The following is a 26,916-nucleotide window of genomic DNA, read 5'->3' on the forward strand; positions in this document are numbered from 1 at the left end:
CGACAGTTCGGTGGGTAAAATGGCCATATAGTGAACCTCAAAGTCCATTGACACCTCTTTCCTATATAAATCTCACAATTTGAAACTGCAGCTGTAAAACGACCGGTTTTGAAAAAGCTGTTTTTGTGACGTCACAAATATAGCATCATCCCAACATTTATATACAGACCAGCCCTCTGGTGTTCTGGCCCAGGATCTCAGACACTAGTTTAGCTGCGCGCTGCTCTGTGTACTTCCACGCGAACAACAAAGGAGAAAGTTCTAAAAGTATATTGAAAATGGACCATCGTAAATGCAGTCTTCCAGGCTATTGGGAATCCTGACACTTTTCATAATCTTCCCAAGGAACCAGACACTCGACGGGCATGGCTGATGTTTTTCTATGAGAAGATCCCTGTGAAGTTCGACACTCATTTATCATTTGTAGGGCTGCAACAACGAATCGATTAAAATTGATTATTAAAAGCGTTGGCAACGAATTTCATTATCGATTCTTTGTGTTGCGCGATTATTACGACACTCAATATGACGCGGAGATGTTTGAGTATTTAAAAAAAGTTTAGTTGAGCGCGGAGCGGAGGTAGAGGAAAGGCCATCGGAGAGACGTTGTTGAGGAACGTTGTTCTGAAACACATGGCGGAAGCAGAGAAATCAGTACGACCCAAGTCATCCAAGGTGTGGGAGCATTTCACACTAAATACATCGAAACAGTGTGTTGATTGACCGAGGTGAAGTTAGTTTCATATTCAACATTCGTCTCACATTCAGAAGACGCTACTTTGCAGCATCGCGTTAAGGACCGGGTGAAAATAACCCATACCATTTTGAAAATTGTAGACTTTTATCATATTTTTGGGAATATAAAACCTCAAACAGACACCAGAGTATCTTAACAATGTCTGGTATACTTCCACAGCCTTTACTTTTTCAATGAGGTTTCAAATAAAATGATAGAAAATTACTTATCTTTGAAAATATATCTTTTTGAAAAAATACAAATCTTAACTTTTTCAAAATGTTGTATAAAAAAAATCTGAAATATACACCAGATTATTCTAATAAAGTCTGGCCTACTTCCACAACCTTTCAATTTTCAATAGTTTTAAACAAAACTCCAATAATTTGCTCATCTTGGAAAATAGCATTAAATCCATGCTTATATTAATAACTTTTTGAAAATGTTGTGCCTGTTGCACATTCTGAAGATTTTTTGCACTGTGAATTTGCACTGTCAGTTCTGTTTTTGAATAATGGGTTGGAAATTTATGCTTTTTAAAAAAAAATATTCATCGATAAATCGAAAAAAGAATCGACAGATTTATCGTTTTTTTAAATAAACGTTTGTTGCAGCCCTAATCATTTGCTCGAACCATTTCACCAAAGACGGTTTTTAATGAAAACCTTGGACAATTTAAAGAAGGATTCGCCAAGCCGCTGTTGCTGAAAAGAGGTGCTGTCAAACTGCACAGGGATCTTCTACGCTAGATAGACATCAGCAATGTTAGCTAGACTCTAGCTCATCTACTTTTTATTAACACTGATTTACAAGGAATGCAAGAACAGCTAGATAGCAAAAACACCTTGACTGTAGGCATGTAAACTAGTTTAGCTTGCCAACACAAGAGCATAGGTAGAATGTGTGATGATTTAGCCTAGTTTTTTGGCAATGGGGCTAATGTTATTTCATGTTACTGACTGTGTTTCATTCAAATAAATAACCTGTGTTGACATGTAAATTTACAATTCAAGATGTTTGTCCAGATCAATTTTCAAAAAGATAGCTAGAGCTAACTGAAGCTGAGTTGAATCACGGTAGTTTGTTTGCTAAGCTGTAGTGCTAACGTTACCCACCTAAGGCGATCCTGTTAGCTTCGACAACAGAAGTGGAAACAACTAACGTAATCATTTCAAATGATATCTAGTCAATCTATTGAAACAGCGTTGTTTAGACACAATAGATGTATCTGTTCATTTTTATTTCAAGTCTCCACCTTCGTTGTTTCAGTGAGTGCTGTTGGCCGCGTTGCGTCTTTGCTCCGCAGCTTCACCCGTTGTCAACCAACCAATCAGCGCGCAGCTCATCTATATATTCATGAGTATACCATAAAAGTAGAAAACCTAGCATTTTTTTTTAAATTTCACTGGATGTATCAGGGTGCATAGAACAGCACCTGGGCCATTTTCAGCCCAACCAATGTTACATACCCTATTCGTAGACCTTAAGGAACAATGTGAAATACCCAAAAAACCCAGTCAATCACCCCTTTAAATGAAGGTGAAGAGCTGGAAGAAAACAACTGGATTTGTGTCAGATCTGTGACATGTTCGTCAGGTCTTAAAGAGACTGCCGTCTAACAAACCCACTGCTGTCCGTCTCATTAATGTAAACCAAATAACTAGTGCTGTCAAACGCTAAAAATATTTTATCGTGATTAATCACATTAATGTCATAGAAAACTCGCAATTAATCTCACATTTGTATCTATTCTACAGTGTTTCCCACAGATTCGAAAGCAGATTGTGGGGGGGGGGGGGGGGGGGGTCGTTTTTATTGATTAAATATATATGTATTAGCTATGTTGGATACTGTCCTCCCCTCCTATGATCTCTTTCTCTCCCTGACCCTGTATTTATGCTTGAGCAGCACTGGTTGAAGCCAGAAAACATTGTAAACTATTTCTGCATATATGCAGGTAGCAACGCTAGTGCTAAATAACTGTTTAGCTGGTCGGCTCCATGACGCCTGGTAAGTAGGGCACGTGAGACTACTAACCAAAAGAAAGATGGGGAAGCCACTTGTTGTTGATTCTGTGGCGCACCACTACAAATTAGTCTGTGTGGGAAACACTGTTCTTGATTTCTTTTTGGCCCATAATTTTTTTCTCATTTTAATGCTCTTATCAACATGGAAAAGTCGGTTGGTTTGCTTAGTGCAAATGGTTAAAACATATTTGGAAAACATTGCAATCGCCTGGCTTTGATGAGGGGGTGGAGAATTTGCATCAGCTGTGTGCTTGGCCATCAAGTGGATGTGCTGCGATGATAACTCAGTTCACAACGACAAAACACAGATCACTTTGGTCTTGTCAATGGAACCATTTGGCAATTTGTTTTAAGTAAACTTTCCATTCAGAATCTTACTGGCATCCATTTCGGCGTCTCGCGCTTGCCATCCACTCAAAACATAGCGTTGGCCTACTACTCTTAAGCCGGCTCGCAAATCCTAACAAGTGTGTGGGCATGCCTGTTGTTTCTGTTTTTGGTCTAGCTAGATCCGGTGAGGTGTTGCAGTTTTTCTAACGTCCCTAGTTGTTGCAGCAACAAAGTTTGCGTTAATCCTGCAATAAAAAAATGATTTCCTTAAAATGGGTTTGCATTAACGCCGTTAATAGCAACAACAGTTAGGCTAGCTTGCTCGTAGCACAATTGGGTCAGCTTCTCCACGCAGGGCTCTAGACTGATGGTCGCATTTGGCAATGTTACTGACAAAAATCGCTTCCAACAAACTTCTTTTGAATTAGTCATTTCCCCCTAAATAAATGTCAAGCTTATTTAAGCTTTTGGGGGCATATTTTCAGTTATCAGAATCAGACGGGATTTTATTCGCCATGAGTGTTTGCACAAACAAGGAATTTACTTTGGCAGGGAGATGCATACATTAAACATATAGGAATATTGAAACTTCAATATGTGGACTAACTATACAAAAGGAGCAAAGTCTAGCTAATACTAAGGGGAATAAAAAATAAAAATATAAGTAGCCATAATTTACAATTACCAACCTAAAAATACCAAAAAATACGGATAGTGCAAACGGTACAATAGTGCAAATTGCAATGTGGTGGTACTGTTTGAATCGCGATTCCATCTGAAAATACTGCCGGTGACAACGTTGTTAGAATAGCTTGTTTCAAAGGGGGTTCTTAATGAATTAATATAATATGAGTAGGCTGAATGCTTGAAAATATCACAAGAAGGGACATTTAAGTCATAAAGGTTAGGACCATTTTTACACCGGATTGTCCAATATCTTCGTTTGACCCAACTTTTCAACTGAGGCTGCTATAGCTTATCACTATTCCCTCTTGAAGGGGAAACGAGAAGACAACCATTTCATTCTACACTTCACTTTTAATATTTTGAATTGTAAATGAGCAGCAACAAATCTATCTTTTACATCTATTTAATCTTCATAAATAATAAGTGCGCATTTCTATCTAAAATATACAGAAATCTAGTCTCTAGTTTGCTAATGTCTTTACTTTTGTTTCTGTTTTTGGACAGGATGAATGCACACTTTGAGGCCAACCCTGACAGCTTTGTGTCTCGATCAGACATGTACTCTGAGTACTTGGCCATCTGTAATAAGATGGGACGTGGTGGTATCCTGACTTCTTCTAGCTTCCTCAAATGTCTACGGTAAGTTTGTTTGGAATAATGTCAATACCCTCATAAAATATTTGTTATGCTACAAATGGTATCTTTGGATATTGCATCCCTTTGTCGTTCTTCCTTTCTGGCTTGAATGCATACAGTCTAAGCTTCAGTAGTGCATTTTCAAATCTGTATTTGTTTTGATTATGAACAGTTTTGGCGTTTGACTGGATTAAGATAAATTGTACCAATGTTTTCATCACACTTTTAATTCTCCTTCAAATTGACATCCTAGGACCATCTTCCCAAACCACACAGTAAAGAGGCAAGATGACCCTAAGCCAAACTCACCGGTCCACATACTGGTCATGGGGGTGAGGCGGCGGGCAATCCCACTGCCCATCCAGTTGTATTACCAGCAGCAACCCAATAATGCACCACCACTGGGACATCGACATGAGGGCCCCGTCGAACAGCCCCCCTCAGGTAAGAATTAAAGATGACTCGTACTTGGTTTGATAACTACAGTACGGCTTGATAATGATTAAAAAGTAATCTCAGAATTCATCCTATGTACTAACTATTGGAGGTTGATCGATATTGGATTTTTTACGATTATTAGGAGATTAACCGATTATTGACGATTTCAAATGACAGGCAAATGTATTTATACTAGGACAATACATAGCATCTATTAACTAATACAGGAGGTACATTTGAAAACTTAATCTTCGGGACTACTGTATGGACGATTACTCATTATAAACTTTTTTTGAAACCATAGCATGAAATACTTGTAGACTTCAATGGTTTACAAGAAGCAGAATATATTACATTTTCTTGCCTTATACTTTTTCAGTGGCATGCTAACTGGTCAAGTAAATAAAAGACAATCAATTACAGTTGCCACACAACGTCTATGTCAATAATACCATAATTGGCAGGTACAGACAAGTCCATTCCGGAATGAACACAAGTTCGACACTTGTTGTGTCTCTGTGGACAATCATTTGGATTCTTTTGTCAGGAGTAAGCCTATTGTTATTGTTAGTAATAATAGGATTCCACCCTCAGGGAAGAATCCTACTAATAGGGACTCCTATAGGGAGACATGCCAACCCATAGGGTGATAATGGATAAGGAATCAAATACAAAACGGCAGAAATATTTATATATTGGTGAATTGTAAACTGTTGCACATACTTCATGTGTCCATCAATCAATGCCCCGTTGACCTATGGACTTGATTTGGGCCACTCATGAAGAGGACACTACAGTATATAGTGAGAAACCATGGCAACTTAATAAAAAAAAGATATAGCTGCAAGCAGCAATGAGGGGGCCAAGCAGTTTAAATGCCCAAATAATTTTTTAGACATCCACGGAACAGGGTTCCGAGTACACTTAGCAAGTTTGGGGGTACTGCTAGCAAACGGATTTGAAAATCTAAAAACCGTGTGAAAACATTTGTGAGGGTTGGTCTGAAGATGACCCGTGCCAAATCGTAGTTTTTTGCACCGCTGACTAGAGGTCAAATTGCACAATCTTTTTGGGGCATCTTTACAACGGGGTCCCGGGTCCATGTACCAAGGATGGGGTCAATGCAGCAAAGGTCTGCTGAGAAATGATCTCGCTTCCCTTTTGGAGGCTTCGTTGACAACTTAATGTCCAATCCTTTGATCATTTGACGGAGTCATCTTAATAAGAATAAAGCTAACAATAACAATAAGTTCCCTCCTGACAGAGGAATCTCACCAAATATAGGTGCAGGCAGCGGGTTCCTTGCTAACTTTTCCAAAATTGACATGATACAGACATGTGTTTCATACATTTACACATTTCAAGACAATTTGAGCAATGGCAAATTTTAAATAATTTTTTGAAATTCTTCACAAATTGTCACGCTACAGAAAAATCCATGCTGCAGACATTATGGGTTCTTGGACTTTTTTTGTTCCCCATGAGCAATAAGGCATTCGTACCAACTTTCAGACATCTTAACCTGACGGGGGTCAAAATGCCACCCTTTTGAAAGTGACAACTTTGAAACGTGCTCTGTAAAGCCACCTATGCTCTCGTCCGGCCCATCATGCAGAGATCCATTCTATAAAAGCTTTGACTCAGGACTGGGAATTACATCATGCCTGAGTTCAGGGTTGTAAGGTCCGGCAAAAAGAATCAGCCCAATGAGTGCTCAAAACCATCCCAAAATGCCTGAAAACTAGCCCGATATTTTTGGGGTGTAGGAGTTACCACATTTATCCAATAGATGCCTCCATAGTTAAAATGTAAAAATTACTGTGGTTTCATATTTTCCTTGTTTTTTTGCTATGCTCACTTTTCATTGGTTCATTACAACAAATTACTTAATCATGCGGCTTCCTATCACCACCAAACAGAGACACGGAGCCACAATAACTTTATGAAAGTGAGGATACACTTTACTAAAGGAAGTGTGAGTAGGTTATGAACTACTACTGCTTACTCTGCCCACACTATCCTCATCCCTGCCATTTCCCTCTCTCCCAGCAAAGTTACCCCAAGATAGCTGGAAAACCACGGATATTGAAACTTTTTGAGTTAATCTCTTTCAAGAATCTGTCAAAGCACAATTGACAAGTCGTGGGCAACTGGGCTAAGGCAGAGCTCATGTTCAGCTGCTTGTGAATGTACCTTGTGATAGTACAGCGGTTGGACAATACTTAAACATGGTCAGACTCTGGTCCCATTAAACTAAACAACATGCACAATCAGGCTGACCAACAGGATTATCTTAACTAACAAACAATAACATTACACACATTTAACTGAACAAGCACCACAACAGAAATCCCTCGCACGGCTGTTGTAACCAAATTATTTTTGGCGTTTTTTGGTATGCCGCACTGCATGCTGGGTACCCAAGGGCACTGACGCTACAATATGATTATTTAGCTGTCTTCGACTGCGTAATATGACAAGATTCAATTCAAAATATGTATTTGTCATTGTCATAGAAAACAACAAAATACTGTTTAGAGCATTCAAACACTGCATAGTTTTGACATAAAAAGTGCAATACAAGGTGCAATATCCCTCCAATATACTTCCCATAAATAACCCCTGTGTAAACCTTAGTACAATCAAGACAAGTAACAGTAACAATGTTCAGTATTAGCAGCATCGTGAAGGGCTTGAACAGCATAGACATAGACAAACTAACCAGAACATAACAAGGGTGGTACAGTCAAGTCATGTGGAGTATAAGAGATGCTAGTGACGTACTAAGGTCTCAGAGTTTCCTGCATGAACCAGTTCTGACCGATTAGTAAGCTAACTAATGTTTTGTTAGCGATTGAATGGTAATGCAAGCTAGCTAAAAACTATGTTAGTTAGGTTGGCTCATCTGGTTTTCATAGCAACAGAAATAAAACAAATCAGATCAATTGAACTTCATTCAGAAAGGGGGGGTGGCGGGAACATATACAGACAGTGAAATGGAACGCATCTTTTTGCCTTGAAGCTGTGTACTTATTCTTATTGTTTGTAAACACAAGACCCCTTCTATATGTAAAGATAACATCCAAGCTAGCAATTTCGCCAAATCTGACTGCAGTTTTGTACTGTTATGGGTTGTTTGAGTTAAAGAACTTGAAAAATGAATTGAATATCTGTTAAATGCCATATCCAATGTATATATGTATAGAGTTTCCAATCAAATCAGATATTATTTTTTTTACCAAGAGGTTTAAAAGACCCTTAGATGGGCTTATAAAACAGAGATTATAAAATTGCACTAGTTGGGCTACAGAGTAGAATGTTGATGGACTACTTTACTAACTAGTTGAGATGAGCTAATCGATAATAAGTTAAACTAAGACAGTATAGTTTCTGAACAAAAATGAAGATTAAACGTTACCGATGGCATACTGTATACATTTTCTTAGTGTGAGTCTAAGTTTTGTCCATTTAAAAACACGAGAAAATCTCTTGTTTTGTCTAAAAAATAAAGATTTATTTTTAACTTTCATAACTATGACAACCGGATCAAAGCGTACACAGGGAGCTTCACTAACATTAGACACACAGGAACGGGCCATAAGGACAGCTATAAGTTCAGGTATTTTTCTTGCATGACTTTTTATCTTTTGAAAACAACATATCTTACCAAAGATGCTATAAAAGAGCTTAAGAAGGTCAGAAGGATTTTTTTTATTTGCCATGAATGTTTGCACATACAAGGAATTTACTTTGGCAGGGAGGTGCATATATTAAACATATAGGAATATTGAAACTTAAATATGTGGACTAACTATACATAAGGAGCAAAGTCTAGCTAATACTAAGGGGGGGTCTAGCTAATACTAAGGGGAATAAAAAATAAAATATAAGTAGCCCTAATTTACAATCTAACCTAAAAATACAGATAGTGCAAACGATACAATAGTGCAAACGATACAACAGTGCAAATTGAAATGTGCAGGGTGTCATTGTGCAGATTGTGATTTAAAGTCAGTGTGAGTCCTTGGCCTTGTTAAAGAGGCCAACAGCGGATGGGAAGAAACTGTTCTTGTGGCGTGAGGTTTTGGTCTTGATGGACCGCAGCCTTCTGCCGGAGGGGAGTAGCTGGAACAGGGAGTGTCCAGGGTGGGAGGGGTCGGCCACAATCTTCCTCGCTCGCCTCAGGGACCTCGAGGTGTGCAGATCCTCGAGGGAAGGCAGATTGCAGCCGATCACCTTCTCAGCAGTGCGGATGATACGCTGCAGTCTGCTCTTGTCCTTGGCAGAAGCAGCAGCATACCAGATGGTTATAGAAGAAGTGGGGATGGACTCAATGATGGATGTGTAGAAGTGCACCATCATTGTCTTTGGCAGGTTGAATTTCTTCAGCTGCCGTAGGAAGTACATCCTCTGTTGTGCTTTTTTGGTGAGGGAGCTGATGTTCAGTTCCCACTTGAGGTCCTGGGAGAGGATGGCGCCTAGGAAGCGGAAGGACTCCACAGTGCTGACTGGGGAGTCACTCAGGGTGATGGGAGTGAGTGGGGCTGTGTTCTTCCTGAAGTCCACAACCATCTCCACTGTCTTAAGAGCATTGAGCTCTAAGTTGTTCTGGCTACACCAGGTCACAAGGTTGTCCGCTTCCCACCTGTAGTCAGACTCGTCCCCGTCAGAGATGAGCCCAATAAGGGTGGTGTCGTCCGCAAACTTCAGGAGTTTGACAGACGGATGACTCGAGGCGCAGCTGTTGGTGTACAGGGAGAAGAGCAGAGGAGAAAGGACGCAGCCCTGAGGAGATCCGGTGCTGATGGACCGGGAGTCAGAGACTTGTGTTCCCAGCGTAACGCACTGTTTCCTGTCAGACAGGAAGTCTGTGATCCACCTGCAGGTGGAGTCGGGCACGTTCAGCTGGGAGAGCTTGTCCTGGAGCAGGGCGGGGATGATGGTGTTGAAGGCAGAACTGAAGTCCACAAACAGGATCCTGGCGTAGGATGAAGTGTGAAGTGGAGGGCCATGTTAACGGCATCATCCACCGACCTGTTGGTTCTGTAGGCAAACTGCAGTGGGTCCAGGAAGGGGTCTGTGATGGATATGAGGTGTGCCAGCACAAGGCGCTCAAAAGACTTCATTACCACAGAGGTCAGGGCGACGGGTCTGTAGTCATTAAGTCCTGCTGGCCTTGGCTTTTTGGGCACAGGGATGATGGTGGAGGACTTGACAGGCTGGCACATGGCATGTCTCCAGGGAGGTGTTGAAGATGTTTGTAAATACAGGAGACAGCTGGTCAGCGCAGTGCTTGAGGGTGGCAGGAGAGACAGAGTCCGGCCCGGCTTGAAACTTGAACTTTGCGGGGGTTCTGCCTCTTGAAAAGTCTGTTAACGTCACCCTCCTGAATGGAGAGGGGTCGTAGGGGGGGGGGAGGGGGGAGGCCTCACGGGTGGAAAGGGGTTGTTCAGGACTGTCCAATTGTCTTTCAAATCTACAGTAGAACTCATTCAGGTCGTTGGCCAGGCGGGAGTCGAGTCGGAGTAAACGATTGATGAACAACTAGGCTATGCAGGCATGAACCGTTCTGAGTTCGAAGCTGCGTCAACTGAAACATGTGTAGGCAATGGCGTCACCACGTCACTTACACTAAAGACTGTCAGTAACAAATAAACGGAAACTTTAAACGCAACACCCTCCCCAAACAAGTCCAATGACTATAACTTTCGTATAGGCCCCCCCATGGTCTAGAACTCCCCGAGCTGCATAGCAAATCAAGACGAGCCTTTTCAGAAAGTAGACCTACTTGATTGAAACTAATTGTTGTGTACAGGGAGTCAGGTGGCTGAGCGGTTAGGGAATCGGGCTAGTAATCAGAAGGCTGCCGGTTTGATTCCCGGCTGTGCCTAATGACATGTCCTTGGGCAAGGCACTTCATCCTACTTGCCTCGGGGGGAATGTCCCTGTACTTACTGTAAGTCGCTCTGGATAAGAGCGTCTGCTAAATGACTAAATGTAAATGTACACATTTATGTTCAAATTATAAACAAAATAACTAAAAAAATTGAATGTGGACAAAGCCGCCCTCTTAATTGCATTCACTCTGATTTCCATAACTATTGTGGTGTCAAGGTACCATAACTACATATGTGTCCTACACATACATATAAGATTTTAAATGAAGAGAGAGAGATTTGTATGTTTTTCAGAATGTTCACCGTACATAGCGGACTGTATGGGTCACCAATGGTTGTTCTGTTCAGAAAAAAGGCATGTATAGCAAGTTTTAGACATTTTAGACTGATGGGGTGGAAATGCCATCACTTTGAAAATGGACAATCGTGGCGTGGTCTGTAGCGTCAACTATGGGCAATGGTGGGCCATTTGTGGAATGGTAGTTACTCACGGCATATTTACATTTATGCATATACTATCAGTTTTTCAGGATTGAGAACTTTAACCATTGCATACAAAATCGGAAATGAAATTACACCACAAGGTGTTACTCCACAAGGGTCTATGATAAAAACCAAAGCATGAGGCATGAAAAATCTTGGATGTCTGTGCACCTTACGAAGCTTGCGCGTGTGTCATGGGGCCAGATTGTGTGTGTGAGAATTTGGAGCACGCGTGCTGAAGAGCAAGGGAGACTTTTCATTAGAAAAAGCCCTAGCAATTAACCAAGCATGCATATTTAAAAGATACTATATACACCTTTTCTCAGGTTTGTTTACTAAACATTGTCAAGAGTCTTCTGAACTTGTGATTGAATCAAGTATCATTTTTTGACAGGCGGATGCTTAAAGCAATATTTTAGCGTTGGCGATAAATTAGATTTCCTTTATTTCAATCCATTTTTTTGATATAAAGTTGCCTTTGCACATGCAGTTTAACTCTCTAAAACACACCAACTAAAATGATTACACATTGTTTTTGTACTTTTAACATGGTTTTTTGTGGCTCAAAATGAGGTGATAACATCCTGAATATGTGCACACATGCATGTGTACCATGCCTTCAACTGGCTCAAGCAAACACTTTACAAGTAGCAATTATTCGTTCTAATAATTATGATAAAATGACAATTGTCAAGTTGAAGCATATTTTATTTCATATAAATAAACTTTGATTTACACGTTTCATAACCTGCAAAATGTAGCTCTGTTACAGGATAGTTGAACATGGAATTGTTGTCTGTTCAGAAGCAAAACATTTCAGCCTCTATTTTTATTTTATAAAACCTCTTCAAGAACTCCTTGTAGTCCAAGGCCTCCTGGTCCACCGATGGCCACCTTGCAACAATGTCTTAAACAAATATCTGTTGCTCTTGAGTTTCTTAAACTATATATTATTTCTTTACACACATTACATACATACACTCTGTTAATGTATGTAAACTCTGTATTATTATACATACTGTACATGAATTGTGATAGTCTTCTCAATCATTTTGGAGTGTATAAATATTATGTATATGAACAGAAGATGTTAAAGAAACTTGTTAACGTCTCTAAATCAACTGACTAATGTTTTTCATTTTATGCCACTAGCTAGCTAACTTTGCAAAACAAAGCAAAACTCTCTTAAACATTACACTGATGGGATGTAATGTTAATTTAGGAAATGTTATGAAATCTGACTGGCTTGGATGCAGAAGACGCAATATTCACCTGTATGAACAACCATGAAATACCAGGGCGGCACCAGAAACATTCTAGGAGAAAAAAATACGCTATTCTTTTCCTCAGCAGTTTTGGCAGCGCTTTTCCCAGTGAACTGTGCTTATTACGATACAGCTCCACCACATCGGCGTAATGCCACAATTGCAGTTAAAAATAAAATTAATCCACCAATAGCAACTCTTGTTAGAAAACTGTTTTCACCCATCTGAGTTTTGTAGAGAGCTGGAGGCAGCACACACTTTGATGGAGGCAGGCGTCTCTTAATACTCTAGGCAGGAAAAACCCTGGTTCTCGTGCAATGTTGTAGGTTTTACTTGGCTGAAACTATACACGTGTTAAGGGGGTATATTTTTGCAAAGCATCAGGCTTTCAAATAAGGTGACTTTGATCATGTCTACATGCTTTTACAAATTAGCTTCAGAAAGAGACCTTTATTACTGCATTCTTAGGATATTGGTAAATGCTGTCAATGTAATGTCAATTAAGTATGTTGTGAGAGTTGAAACTGAAATCGAATGCTTTAATGTATCTCTTTCTTTCCTTGAATTAGGCTTACCTCCTGGACTCCAGTTTGCACAGCACCCTATCCCCAGCCTTAATGCCAGTGGGGCTTCTCCACAGGTGGCCTCTCCCACTCCAGAAGTACCACACATGGCTCAGACAACTGTTCCCAGGCTCCCACAGCAGCAGCTACATCACAACTCTCTCATCATGGTCCAGCAGCAGGCCCGCTCTGGGGATATCCTTAAATCAGCAATGATGCAAAGTTCTATCCCATCTTCACCTGTCATTCAGAACCACTTCCCCTCTCCGCAACAGCAGCAGCCGCATTTAGGCCACCAATCCGGCCCCGTCCTCCCTCCTGGTACCCCGGTGACGCTGATTCAGCAAGTACCACAGGGCCACATCCTCTCAGCGAGGGTGCAGGGCTCATGTCCTCCCATGGCCCAGCGCCCACCTGCACCTCATACACCTCCCCTGACAGTTCAATCAGGACTTCAGCAGGACACAACTGGACACTCGGCAACTCCTCACTATGGCCCAGGTGTGTCAGTTCCCTCTTCGACGCTACAGAACTTCCAGATGGGAGGAGGTCAGGTGTTTACCATTGCAGGTGTACCCAATACCCAGGGTTCCCGGGTCACTTTTCAAAATATTGCACCCAAACCAGCTCCATCACAGGATGGTGGATCCATGTCTACAACAGCCACTCCTGGCCAGCCCCAACAGTCCAGTGTTGTCATAATTAGCCCCAATGCGCAACACAGCCCGACATACAACCCAGCCATCCACCAGATCGTGCTTGGAAATCCCTCTGTCATGCCTGGTGCCCAGACTATCCAGCTAGCAGGGCAGCCCGGAACTAGTTCCAACCCTTCATCCTGCCCTCCCACACCCATCGCCCAGGTCCAGAGTCATCTTCCTCTCAGCCAGATGCCATCAGTCAAACATCAGCAGCAGATCCACCCTCAACCCCTTCCTCTGTCTCCTCAGCCACCTCCTGCCCAACCTACCTCCACTGAGTCCAGTTTGATCAAACAGTTACTGCTTCCAAAGCGAGGGCCCTCCACACCGGGAGGGAAGCTTATTCTCCCCGCACCGCAAGTACCCCCTCCCACCAGCACTCGAGCATCAAGTTCCCAGGTGCTGTACCAGCAACCTCAGCAGCTCAATGTTCAATTGGTGCCTGGCTCGATCCAGGCCCAGGGTGCCCTCCAGACAGTCCAGCTTCTACCAGGACAACTCCTCTCTACCAGCAGTTCGGCCACAATCATCCAGGCTCCAGCACCTGGGGGCCAGGTCACTTTTACTGTGGTGCCCAACACGAGCTTCACCACCTCTGCGGCAGCCGCCACGGTCAGCCAGGGTGCTGTCACTCCAGGCATGCTTCTACCGCACCAAACAGGGAGTGTAACAGGGGGACCACCACCACCCCTCAGGGGTGACAAGATCATATGCCAGAAAGAGGAGGAGGCCAAAGACGCCACAGGCCTGCACATCCATGAGCGCAAAATTGAAGTGATGGAGAATTCATCACTGGCAGAAGGGGGAGCTCCAGCTGGAAAAACGAGCAACGGGGACCTGGCAGGGACCAAGCTGCTAAATGGAAGGAAGTGTGTAGATTCTAGTTTACCTCCATACTACTCAGGGAACAGCCAGGGGGTGGTTAACGGGCCAGCTAGCGAGGTCTTCCCCACCAATGGGAGGCAGCAGGACTTACAGGAGGGACATACTGACCCAAAAAAGACTCTTGTCAATGGGGTTTGTGACCTTGATCGCGGGGACACCTCTAATGCTGGCACCCACTTTAACAGAATCATTCCAAATCGCATCGCTTCCAAACACTTCGGAAATGGGGAGGTGCCCTCTCCCCAGACGCTGCAGGATACTGTCCAGCAGCCCCCACCTCCACAGCAGGACACTGCCAAAGCTGAGCCAGTAGAACGCCTGGCAAATGGGCCCCAAATGGTGTGCAACAAAAGTTCAGTTGAACTGTCCAATGGGCCATTGGGGCTCAACTCCGCTGCTGTGCCCATGCTAAGGCAACAGCTGGTTCCCAATGCTGCACCTACCAACATCACTGTCAACTCTCATAATCCTGCTGGGCTACGGACTGTGCCGGCTAATGGAGGCAGTGGTGAAGGACGGGCACCTAAGAGGCCGGCAGAGGATGATGACCGGGGCAATACAACCTCAGGTATCCCCAGCAAGGTGGGGGTACGTATTATTACCATCAGTGACCCAAACAATGCCGGAAGCAGCTCCACCATGGTTGCTGTGCCTGCTGGAGCAGACCCAAGCACAGTAGCCAAAGTAGCATTAGAGAGCGCCACACATCAGAGAAACTGCTCTCCGCCACAGGCAGCCAGCACCATGGTGAGTATTATATTTGTTGTAAAGCAGTATGAGCCCAGTATTCTTGTCAGAAGTCTATGCAAAGTCTCAACTCTAATAAATAAATCTAAATACATGTAGCTTTTATATCTTTAAGTTAAGTTTTATAACTTTGTTTTCTAATGCTTACATTTTCCCCCTTAGCCTGGCATGACGCCATCTTCACCCCCTGCTATACAGCAGACTGATCAGGCAGGCAGCCCCAGATTGAACTCCTCTATATTGCCACGACACGCCTCACCAGGTCCCTCAGAGCAGATCAGAAAAACAGGACAAAACTTCAAGTGTCTGTGGCAATCATGTAAACGGTGAGCTTAATGCTGGTCATACAGTGGGAAAGAAACATAAACATACCAACCTGACATACAGTGCATGTTTCACATTGTCTTACATAGCAAACATGGCTTTTGTTCAGTCCCTTGACACACTGTATAATCATCGCTAAATGTGTGTTTTATTCCCCCTCCAGGTGGTTTGAGACTCCATCACAAGTTTTCTACCATGCAGCTACCCAGCATGGCGGTAAGGACATGTATGGTGGCCAGTGCCTATGGGAAGGATGTGAACCCTTTCCACGGCAAAGACTGTCTTTCATAACCCACTTGCAGGCAAGTCCAAACTCCCACCCATTTATGGGTTGTTAAGAACTATAGACTCAGTTCAAATAGCATTTTAGTGGAGACATGCAAAACATATTAACATACTGTAAGAATTTTATGAGCATGGCCAAATAAATTGTTGAAAGAAAAAGTTACATTTTTGTAAGTTGAAAGTAGTCCTATTAGTTGTTTGTTTTTCATATAAAGGGTGTGGGCAATTACCTAAATTAAACTTTCAATGACAGATCATTTTTCTTCTTTTCATGCCCTTTTTTATATTGGGGGGGGAGGGGGTGTTTTGTCTTGGGCATCTGCATAATGCTACTTAATGTTTCACCTCAATCCACCTGTAGGATAAGCACTGTTCTCGGGATGCCTTGTTAGCAGCAATGAAAATGGAGGAACAGAAACAGGGCATCAATCAGACAACTTCCAAGTATGTACTTGTACATTTTTGTGCATTTATTTGAACAAAATAGAAAAGGATCGAAGACAGTACAAGCACTTATACTAAAGACAAAGGATCAGCAAGATTCCGCTGTATGCATTCTGTAGCGGCGTACCACTGCTTCGGATATATATTTTTTTCATAAAGTTGCAATTACAAGACTTTGAAGCTGTCCGCTCCACTGAATTTAAATGAACAGTCACCTGCTTCCGCACTTACACTCCACTGTGAGGATGAGCAACAGGATCTGGTGCTTCACGTGCGAAGTCATGGCAACCAAATAAACAGCACCGCGAATACACAGTTTTCTCCTCAGATGGTTACTATAGTCTAGCTCTACAAATTTGAGGATTTTGAGTACTACTGTAGGATTAAGTCACAACTAGCCTACATGATTGGATTAAGTTAAGTAGCTAAGTAGTTACCGGAGAACAAGAAAAAAGGTAGATACATTTGACAGTTTACATAAACGTTACCTATTGATGTTCATATATAGCTCTACCAGTAACGTCAGCAATGAATTATAAAATAATATCCATACGCAGCCACAACAGCTTGGCACCTCCTCATGCTGGTCACCAGACTGGTCACACACTGCTGTGGGATGGCATCCCATTCCTAAACTAGGATTTGTCGCAAGTCAGCCAACATGTTTGCATTGGTCACTCTGGCACATACAGCACGCCCAAGCTAATCCCACTTGAAGCTCAAAACGAGAGTGAATACCAACAGAACAACATTGCAGAGGATTTTGGCACATTGTTTTGCGCCGCTACCCACACAGTTAGCCAGGGCCGGCCCAAGCCTTTATAGGACCTTAAACAAATTAGATTTGGGGTCCCTCGGCGTGGCTTATCGTCGTTTTTTTTTTTTTTACATAATACATTAAACTGTAATTAAATTTGCTCTTGGGGGCCCTATGGTAGCCACAGGGGCCCTAAGCTGCCGCTTAGTTCGCTTATGCCTTGGGCCGGCCCTGCGGTTAGCTGTGTTGCTCATTCTACAAATGCATGATCCTACCAAGTTGTACCTCGTTGTTAAGGTGACTAATCAGGCTTTCCAACGATATTAAATACAATACCAATTGGTATTATTAAAGGGAAGGAATAATCGACCGAAATAACTTTTCGGAACTTTTTTTTAAAAGTTATTTTTGGTTAGTATTTTTTTGTTCTTCCACAGCTTTTGACTTCACATTCAATCATATACAAGCTAGGATTTTCTTCATGAGATCTTGATCATCAACTTACCATACCACATGTATCTATATCTAAGAAAGGTTCACAAATTAAAAAGCTTGCAAAAGGGTTGATGTTATTCAAGATGTATAGATTAATGTTATATTAACATTATTTTGGGAACAAAACTATCCACTGCTCTTTTACCAAATCCATTTACGCTATGCAAAAACTACATTGTTGTTACATATTTTTGTAACCCATTGTACCTGCATAGTAATTAAGTGCACTTATTGTAGTTGCATAATAATGTTGCCAATATTTATATTCTAGATCCATATAATAAAACACCTTTGAATGTATTCATATGAATGCTTCTCACTTAAATATTTAGCTGCAGTAGTTGCAAAGTGTCTTATTGATCATTTACTGCACTTAATTCACTGTCTAACATGATTTTGTGGACGTGTTGTGTTGCTGTGCAGGCCTCAGTCAGTAGCATGCAGCACTCCAACACCGCGAGCTCAGAAAGCTATAGTCAATCATCCGAGTGCAGCTCTTATGGCCCTGCGCAGGGGTTCTCGAAACCTGGTGTTCAGAGACTTCACTGTAAGTTGTACTCTTTTCATAAAGTTTTTATCATAAAGCCTTCTCATGCACAGTTTACATGGATAACAGTAGTTCACAGCATTGTAATTACCTGCAAAATTACATCCCGTTACATAGTTTTTAGTGTTTTTTTTAAATAGGCTATAACAGTTAATAGGGAGGTTAATACTAATTTTATCAAATTCACTGAACCAGAGTCAAGTTTATTAATGTAGCAATGGTTAGATGCTGATGTGATATCTTAGAGACTAGGGGATTGGCTGTCTTTTAGTCCACTGAATATTCCCCACTGTCAATAATTAAGAGCACCGTGTTGGAGACACTGTAAATGCCAAGAGATGGGTGACAAACCTTGCCAAATCTATCAATTGTTTTGTTGTCATAGTTCTTACAGATTGGTCATTAATTGTTCTTGGAAATTTTTCTTGTGAATATGAACAGTTTTTTTTCTTTTCTTAGGATGAAAAAGAGGGACCAATGACAAAACACATAAGACTAACTGCTGCCTTAACTCTGAAGAACATCGCAAAGTATTCAGATTGTGGTCGGAAGTAAGTTGACACTCTCAAAGTTGCTATTCAAATCTTTGCTATACTGTTGATGTTAAGTTATTGGTGCTCACAAGTCTCACAAGTGCCATGGAAAGTATGCGTACAATATAGTTCCACATAAAGTCGAGAAAAGCACTTTATAAATACAGTTCACTATTATTAGTATTAATGTCCAAGACTGATTTTCGGATTGTCAAATAGCAGATACATCAAAACTAAAGGTTAGAGAATGACTGACGATGGTGATAAAGGGATTCAGATAGTTGATTATTGCATGATATAAGAAAATGACAAATTTGCTCATTGTTAATTTTCTCAATTGCATCTGTAATGATACAGTTGAAACCGCAAATGTATGATTAATCTACAATTAACCAATGTTTTAATCTTAATTCAAAGAAAAGTAATGGCCTAATACTGGATGTTTTTTCTGCCTTCAATATTGAGAGGCAAGTTTGTTTTGATCCATGTCCACTTTTCTTCATTTGGCCTTCCAGGTTAGTAAAGAGGCATGAGAATCACCTCTCTGTGCTGGCACTCAGTAACATGGAGGTCTCCACCACGCTCGCCAAATGCCTTTACGAACTGACGCGCTCGCTGCAGGCTTGAGGCTAAAGGGACAACTCCTCAACCCATCATCAGAGAAGAGGGAAAATGCTCACCGCAAAATGAGCACACGCTAGGGCAGCAGCTCTCTACTGGAACTAAACCGGTCTGCTACACCTCCCTAACACCCACCTTGTGTGCGTGAATCCTATTCTGCCCCACTCCACACAACAAACTGCCATGGGGTCTTCCACCAGCCTCCCAAAAGGGGGAGCTTTATAGACAGCTGCCATGAGGGACTACAAAAAAAACTAAATGCGAGCACATTTTTTTGTAAACCTGGGACTGTTTGCAAGGAATTGGTGTGAGTTGGCAGAAAGATATGGATTTATGGGGAGTTGGGTGACAGAAGGAGATGGGTCACAAATTGGAGGAGCATCAGCAGGTGACTGGCGCTGTTGTTTTTGTTTAGAACTTGGTAGCTTGGTTTTTCTTACTTGAGTCGATATATTTTCACTTATTTATTATTGAAATGAATACCCTTACAATTAATGAACAGAATTGTGTAAATATTTGTGAATATATATAAAGAAAATCCTCTTTCAAGCCGATACAGCCACTGGAGAACTTGCTCTGTGGAGTAATAGAAGCATTACTTTGGTAGAATTTAACAGTATGGTTTTTCTTTGTTTGCTTTTTTATGATCCCTGGTTACTTGTATCTAATGTGATTCTATACTCAGCAGTGAATGAATGTACTTAAAACCTGTAAATACTTCTGCAAAGGTACTGATGCTGTAAAGTGTATGGAAGGGTAAAGCAGTTTTTTGTGGAACTGTGACTTTTTTTGTATAAAAATACCTTGTAGAACTCATTTTGCTGGCTGAAAGAGTATGGAATAATATATCTGTTCATTTTGTAAAAGAAATATTGAAGGTATTCCTACACACACACACACACACACACACACAAAACCTAACATGTATCCACTGTAAACGTTTGTCATGTACGAGCACAGTGCGCGTACCAAATTTTTTTGTATTTGTAAATTGGTTTAAATACATGGAGTTTTATACAGGTTTTCTCCTGTGTTCTTTTCTTTATGTGCAGGTATAATATTTTCTTCACTACTTTTTTCTATCTTAATATAGTGTGGAGTTTTATTGTACTATTTTTTCATTCTTAATACCATGTCACATTCCGGCTCACGTCTTCAGACTGTCCTCTCTACGATGTATTGTGTAACATTTATGACTGCCTGTTGTGTTAGCATCCGAGCGGGGAAACCCACCCATCCTCATTTCTGCGGTGTCAGTAGGATGTGCGATATACATAGACATAACAATCTGTTAGAGATTGGCTTTATTTACTTTGGTGACTGTTTATAGTTTTTAAATAAAAAAAAATTGAATATTTTTTCTGTTTTGTGGCAAGTTTTTCAATTTGTATTCAATTTTTGTGCTACTGTTACATCAAGTCTTTATAAGGAAATCTGCATGGGCTACATGTGTTGTAAGTCATTGGTCCCAGTCTGGATCACACAGCCACTTGCATATGTTACCAGAATACTCCCTAGCACAACCTGTGGTGACACATTTTGTCGGATAAAAGTAATTTCAGAGATCAGTGTTAAATTGTCTAGCTACAAAAATTGTCTGGCAACAAAGTAGCGCAGATTTACAGTGCACACAATAGTTGGGATTGAAAACCGTGTAGTTGTGCTGGCGAATTATGCAGGACCACAAACTTTAATTTGTATACTGTATTGAGAGTGTACTGGACAGTCAAAAAGGATACTGCGGCAGCAAGCTATCGATTTCTCTTTGTGTTGCGTGTTTGTGTATTTATCTCCGGGTCAAGCCATCTATATCGAGTACAATTTAAATACAGAACCCCTATAATGCATTTCTCAACAGTTGTCCATTTACCAATTACAGGATAACGTCATAGTTTTGTTTATTGCTTGATGTGAAGTGCACTATCCAATGAGAGTACAGTATTGCAAATAGTGAGGGAATTTTTGTTTTGATCCCCTGCTGATTTTGTACGTTTGCCCACTGACAAAAAAATGATCATTCTTTAATGGTAGGTTTATTTGAACAGTGAGAGACTGATTAACAACAACAAAATCCAGAAAAACGATTATTCTTTAATGGTAGGTTTATTTGAACAGTGACAGACAGAATAACAACAACAAAATCCAGAAAAACGATCATTCTTTAATGGGAGGTTTATTTGAACAGTGAGAGACAGAATAAAAACAACAAAATCCAGAATAACAACAACAAAATCCAGAAAAACGCATGTCAAAATTGTTATAAATTGATTTTCATTTTAATGAGTGAAATAAGTATTTGACCCTCTCTCAATCAGAAGGATTTCTGGCTCCCAGCTCCTTTTATACAGGTAACGGCTGCGATTAGAGGCACACCTTAAAGGAAGTTGTTCTTGGAGCAGCAAGAAATACTGGCTTCCTGTTCTAATAGGACTAATTCCCCTGGTAGACATTCTGAGGGCAGCAGTAGAAACTAGTAAGTAATTAAAGTTCTTTAATCGTCAATACAATTTAATTCCATCAATATCCATCCTTTACAAAACTGTGTTTTGGCTTTTTTGGAAAAAGGAGAAATACTGGCTCAAAGGAATTGAGAAAAAAAATCAAGATAACAGATGCCAGGGTCAGTCGGGAGGTGGTGTTAGAAATATTTGTGGAAGCTGTTGTGGAAGATATTTTACATAATTTTATGTAGAAAGGAAAATTATGTGCACCCGATTTCGGTGTGCAGGGCCGAAATGCGCCAGACGTTCTTTACAGCTGTTACGAACTTTGACAAAGTAGACTGACGGGTGACATTCAAGGGTGAAAAGCTTCTGTGTCCATATATGGGAAACAGATTTCACCTCCCTCATGTAAATTGAACTTGTTCAGAACATCTACTACTTTTTACTATGAAGTGCTAGACAACTCTGGGAGTCAGGTGGTTGAGGGGTTAGGGAATCGGGCTAGTAATCTGAAGGTCGCCAGTTCGATTCCCGGCTGAGTCAAATGACGTTGTGTCCTTGGGCGAGGCACTTCACCCAACTTGCCTCGGGGGAATGTCCCTGTACTTACTGTAAGTCGCTCTGGATAACAGCGTCTGCTAAATGTCTAAATGTAGCTCTGTACCGAGTCTGTACCAAGCCAACAAAAACCCGGGCCAATTCTTGTGGGGCATACATTTCATTCAAATTTAGAAAGGACACCAATTTTACACAGGAATGCAAACAGCGCACTTGTTGGTGCCTCCCGCTTTTTTCATGTCAGTTTGGGTGACTTGCGTGAATCGTGCAGATCCGAAGAGTATTTTTTAAGGGGGGGGGGGGGGGGTGTCTGATTATAATTGCACCAACAGTAATTCTGTATTGCCTCCACCAGACAAGTAAATAGGAAATAAGCAAATCAGCAGTAGCCTAAGTGCGCAAGCGTGAACCACTAGTGTTTCTTCTTGCTGCGTATCTTTTACTGTCTGCGGTGGGTACTCAATAAACGGACTCCGCAATACCTAGACGCAATTCATTGGTGCGTGATTTTGTTCTGTAGTACGGCCAGAGCCTGTTTAAGGAGAGCCTGCCCACTCCCTATTAAGCCCCATTGTACCGAATTTTGTTGCAGTTCCACCAGAGTTCCACTGGGAGTGATCGCGGTCGAGTGCATGTTGAATGGGAGTCTATGGAGCTAAACGGCTAAATTTGCCTCTCGTCTGATTGTCGTTGATTAATCTCAGATTTGATTATAGTTTTTGCATGTTCAACATGGATTACAGGTCAAAAGTTGAATGAACGAGTACTTATGTCCTTTCGATTTCTTACAGGGTAAGTCGTTGTTGCACATAACACGCTAGCATTCTGCTAACGAATGTTGATTGGTTAGTGAAGGACTGACTATGACCAGAGATCCCTCTTGATGGCATCCGAAGCAGAACCAGAATGGCAGAGCATTAGCAACATTAGCAACAACATTAGCAAGCCAAAACTCTTTCTAGCATGTGTATTGACAGGGAGAGCCTAACCTGTCAGTTTTGTGTTGTCGATGCCTCGAGAGTAAAGTGGAAGTAACCAGAGCTTGCCGTCAAGCAGTAACTCTGGTCGTACGATGTATATGACGTCAATGCCATTTTCAAAGGCTTTTTAGAACAGAAAGGCGACTTTAAAAAAAATCTAACACCCAGTGGTGTGTATTTTTTTTGCCTCCCCTTTCAATTTCAGATTTCAAATTACTAGACAAAAAATCATATCCTGAGAAAAGTGGATTTTGAGGGGTATAGCTCCATAGACCTCCATTCATTCTGCACTCGATCGTTAGCGCCCTCATATGGAACTTGAGCGGAACTGCAACCAGTTCAGAACCCGGAAGTTTCCCGAGAGTGGGAGTTCTCTCTTTATTAGACATTCTCTGGTACGGCGGCCCTGAAGTGCAAATCACTCCCCCTAATATGAATACATCCCCCATATGAAAACACTCCCCAATACGAGTCAACTCCCCCCAAATCGGATGACTTGTTCACCTCCCCCCAATACAAAAACACGCTCCCCCAAATGGAAAACGCCATTACATTAACTCAAAAACACATTACATTAACTCTGAACGGAAAGGGTAGGTACTACACTTTAGCGCTGATTGGATGCAGTAGGCTAACTAACAAGAAATAAGAAATTGATCGACAGAAGTACAAAATGCAATAGCCTGACAGAGTTACGTGCACCAGGACATTTATTTGGGTATCGAAGCATGTAGCATAGGCTACGTATGCAAAAGCATAAATTGCGTGTTAAACGTAAACATCGATAGCCAAACAACTAGTCCACGTAACTCTGTCACTATCATGAACTTGATCGTTTTGGTTGGAAGGAAAGAGGAAACATTAATGTTTACAATTCAGAGTCATGACACTACTCCTTATTTTAATCAAGATCATTCCTATGAAATAATCTCAGATATGCTGTTAACGTTTCACGATATAAGTAGCCTATGGGCACTCTACAAACGCAGTTGAAGGAAGCAGGACTTTTCAGAAGAAAAAGCTAATAGTCTACTACAGAAGAACGAAATGCCAGAGTAACGTGGACCAGGATAGTTGTTTGGCTATCGATCTTTACATTTAACACCAAATACTTTTGCCTATGTAGCCTATTTGCTACATTCGTCGGTAGCCAAACAAATGTTCTGGTGCACGTAGCTCTAACTCTGCCAGGCTACTGCATTTTGTAATTCTGTCGATCAATAGAGGGTTTTCACCGACGTCACGTTCTGGGCGGTATCCCGGATGCGCGGCCATATTGGAGGCACTCGATGTAAACCATAGAGTTAATATAACTAGAGACAGCTACTTCTGTCTTCCAAGATGGCGATGAGATTAATTTCTATGAAAAGTGCTCAGTGGCGCAGTGAGGCAAGCGAGAGCGCTAAATGGACCGTGCCATCTTTCCAGACCGACTCGTCCGGTCTTGCGCAGAAGCTTATGCCTAGCTCCGAAACTCGTGCATGCTTGCAACTAGCTGTATACGTCATACTTTGCGACAACCACTCGCGAGCTTGTGAGCTGGAGCTAAGGCATAGCAGAAAACTGTCAGAATGTGGTACAAGCCCGATCAAGAAGCAGATGCATGTAAACGTTACGAAGATCAATACTATAAGTACTATAGTATTATACGTGCAGGGCCTATACGTTGTTCTTTTTGCTTCGTGTTTATAGTTTGACTGCTGTATTGTGTTGGATAAATAAACTGTAAACTTATATATCTGTCTCTCTCGTTGTTCTAGCTTTGCAAAGCAAGCTAAATTAAGCCTGTATAGCCTACTTATGTTACTATTATAATGATGATGAGTGTTGTTTACTATTACTACCTTATTGTTAATGCCATCGTTGTAGTGTTGACATAAAGTTAACAATACAACAACCATATTGTGGCTATCAGACATATTATTCATATTCGTCTTTGCTCCAGAATAACATGTCAACAATCAATAATGACGCCGTAACATGCCACGATATTACAACTAATTATATAATGCTATAATTACGTTTGTCATGCCGTGAGCATAATAATTTGTTCATTACGAAATGGTTAAATCTGCTTTAAAATAACGGACATAAACTCTACAAACAACTGTCAACTGTATGTGTGCAACCATTTGTAAAAAGTGCTACAATAAAGGCAGGCAACTGTAGATTATCAAGCCCTTTCTCCTTATTCTCATTCAGCTCAGGTAAATCAGCGATTTGCTGATGTTCCCTTTTGTGCGCGTCCCCTGTTAGTATCCACGAACACGTTTCCAGGCAACTTTTCTTGACATAAGCAAATAAATGGGCTGCTTACCCATTTCGGATTGGTTTCAAACTTTGCAAAAATCAGGAAAAATTATTCTATGAAAAAGCTAGTAGTATGAGCCAGGTTCGAGAATCGAACAAAAAATTATTGGGGCAGATAGTTTTAGATATGTTGACTGGAGTTAATAGAATAAAAACGACCGGACGAGTCGGGTAGAAAATCGGAAATGCAATACCACCTACATCCACCAGGGCTGTTGCCTCAAGCCGAGAGTCGAGGGGTGGGGGCTTTGGCTGTGTTCGAAATGTCTTAAAATGCGTCCTTCCTTCCTTCCTTTTAAGACAGCGAGGTCTGTTTGAAATGTCTTAAATCTTGGCTGTGTTCGAAAACTTAGACAGCTGTCCGTTATGTGACGTATTTCAAGGTATCTTATTAGACAGGAAGAGATGATTCAAGACATTTCGAACAGACCTCACTGTCTTAAAAGGAAGGAAGGAAGGACGCATTTTAAGACATTTCGAACACAGCCCTTCTCTTCCTGTCTAATAAGATACCTTGAAATACGTCACATAACGGTCATTTTTTAAGAGAGCATCTGGGCTGCCTTGCTGTCTTAATGGCGGCACGTAAGTCTGTGCGCTAGAACCCAAATCAGATTTTTTTTTTTTAAGATGGCGACCGAAGTTCACATCAAAAGTGTTCATAAATGTAAGTTTCTTTGCTTTTTTTGCTTATTTTATTGAAAAGTTACAGAGAAAAAAACAGTTTACTATGTAATTATGCCACGATTTATTAACAAAAATAGTCTGAATTCGTTAGCGAGGTATCCGTTAGCCAGGTCGCTATCGGTAGCTGAATATTGTTAACGGGCTTGCTAACGTTGGCTCTGGTATTTAGCACTATCTGTATTTAATCCAAGATACTTAAGAAAGTGAACGGTTGTTTAATATGTGAAATTGTAAATGTGCACTGAAACTGCACACAAAATGTACTGTAAAAAGAACCTGCTATTTAAAAATATATCAAGGTGTCTTACTAAGTAACGCTAACTGTCAGTTGGTTGCTGTTAGCTAACTGTTAGCTGTAGTTCGCCAGCAAGATAGCTAGTTAAGAAAGTGAACGATTGTTTATGTTCTAGAAATGTGCATTGTGACCCCATACAAAATGTACTGTAAAAATAATCTATTTAAAAATATCAAATGTTTTTCATATTTTATATCTATGTAGGGTCTTCAACAGAGGTATGTTCATTCATCAAGGCCAG

At 41.1% G+C, this 26,916-nt stretch overlaps 1 protein-coding gene across 1 annotated transcript in view; it reads left to right on the forward strand.

Annotated features, from left to right (window-relative positions):
• The window catches only part of arid2 (AT rich interactive domain 2 (ARID, RFX-like)), a 54,317-nt gene extending 33,558 nt beyond the window's left edge, over positions 1-20,759 (forward strand). Inside the window, exons 13-21 of the mRNA XM_047017652.1 lie at positions 4,285-4,419; positions 4,670-4,860; positions 13,069-15,395; positions 15,558-15,721; positions 15,883-16,021; positions 16,366-16,448; positions 18,124-18,247; positions 18,707-18,798; positions 19,296-20,759. Of these exons, the coding sequence (XP_046873608.1) occupies positions 4,285-4,419; positions 4,670-4,860; positions 13,069-15,395; positions 15,558-15,721; positions 15,883-16,021; positions 16,366-16,448; positions 18,124-18,247; positions 18,707-18,798; positions 19,296-19,407 (3,367 nt within the window). The 3' untranslated portion in view covers positions 19,408-20,759. The remainder of the gene's footprint in view (positions 1-4,284; positions 4,420-4,669; positions 4,861-13,068; positions 15,396-15,557; positions 15,722-15,882; positions 16,022-16,365; positions 16,449-18,123; positions 18,248-18,706; positions 18,799-19,295) is intronic.
• The last annotated feature ends 6,157 nt before the right edge of the window (positions 20,760-26,916 follow it).

Source organism: Hypomesus transpacificus, unplaced genomic scaffold (assembly GCF_021917145.1).
Source record: "Hypomesus transpacificus isolate Combined female unplaced genomic scaffold, fHypTra1 scaffold_62, whole genome shotgun sequence".
NCBI classification, from domain to species: Eukaryota; Metazoa; Chordata; class Actinopteri; order Osmeriformes; family Osmeridae; genus Hypomesus; species Hypomesus transpacificus.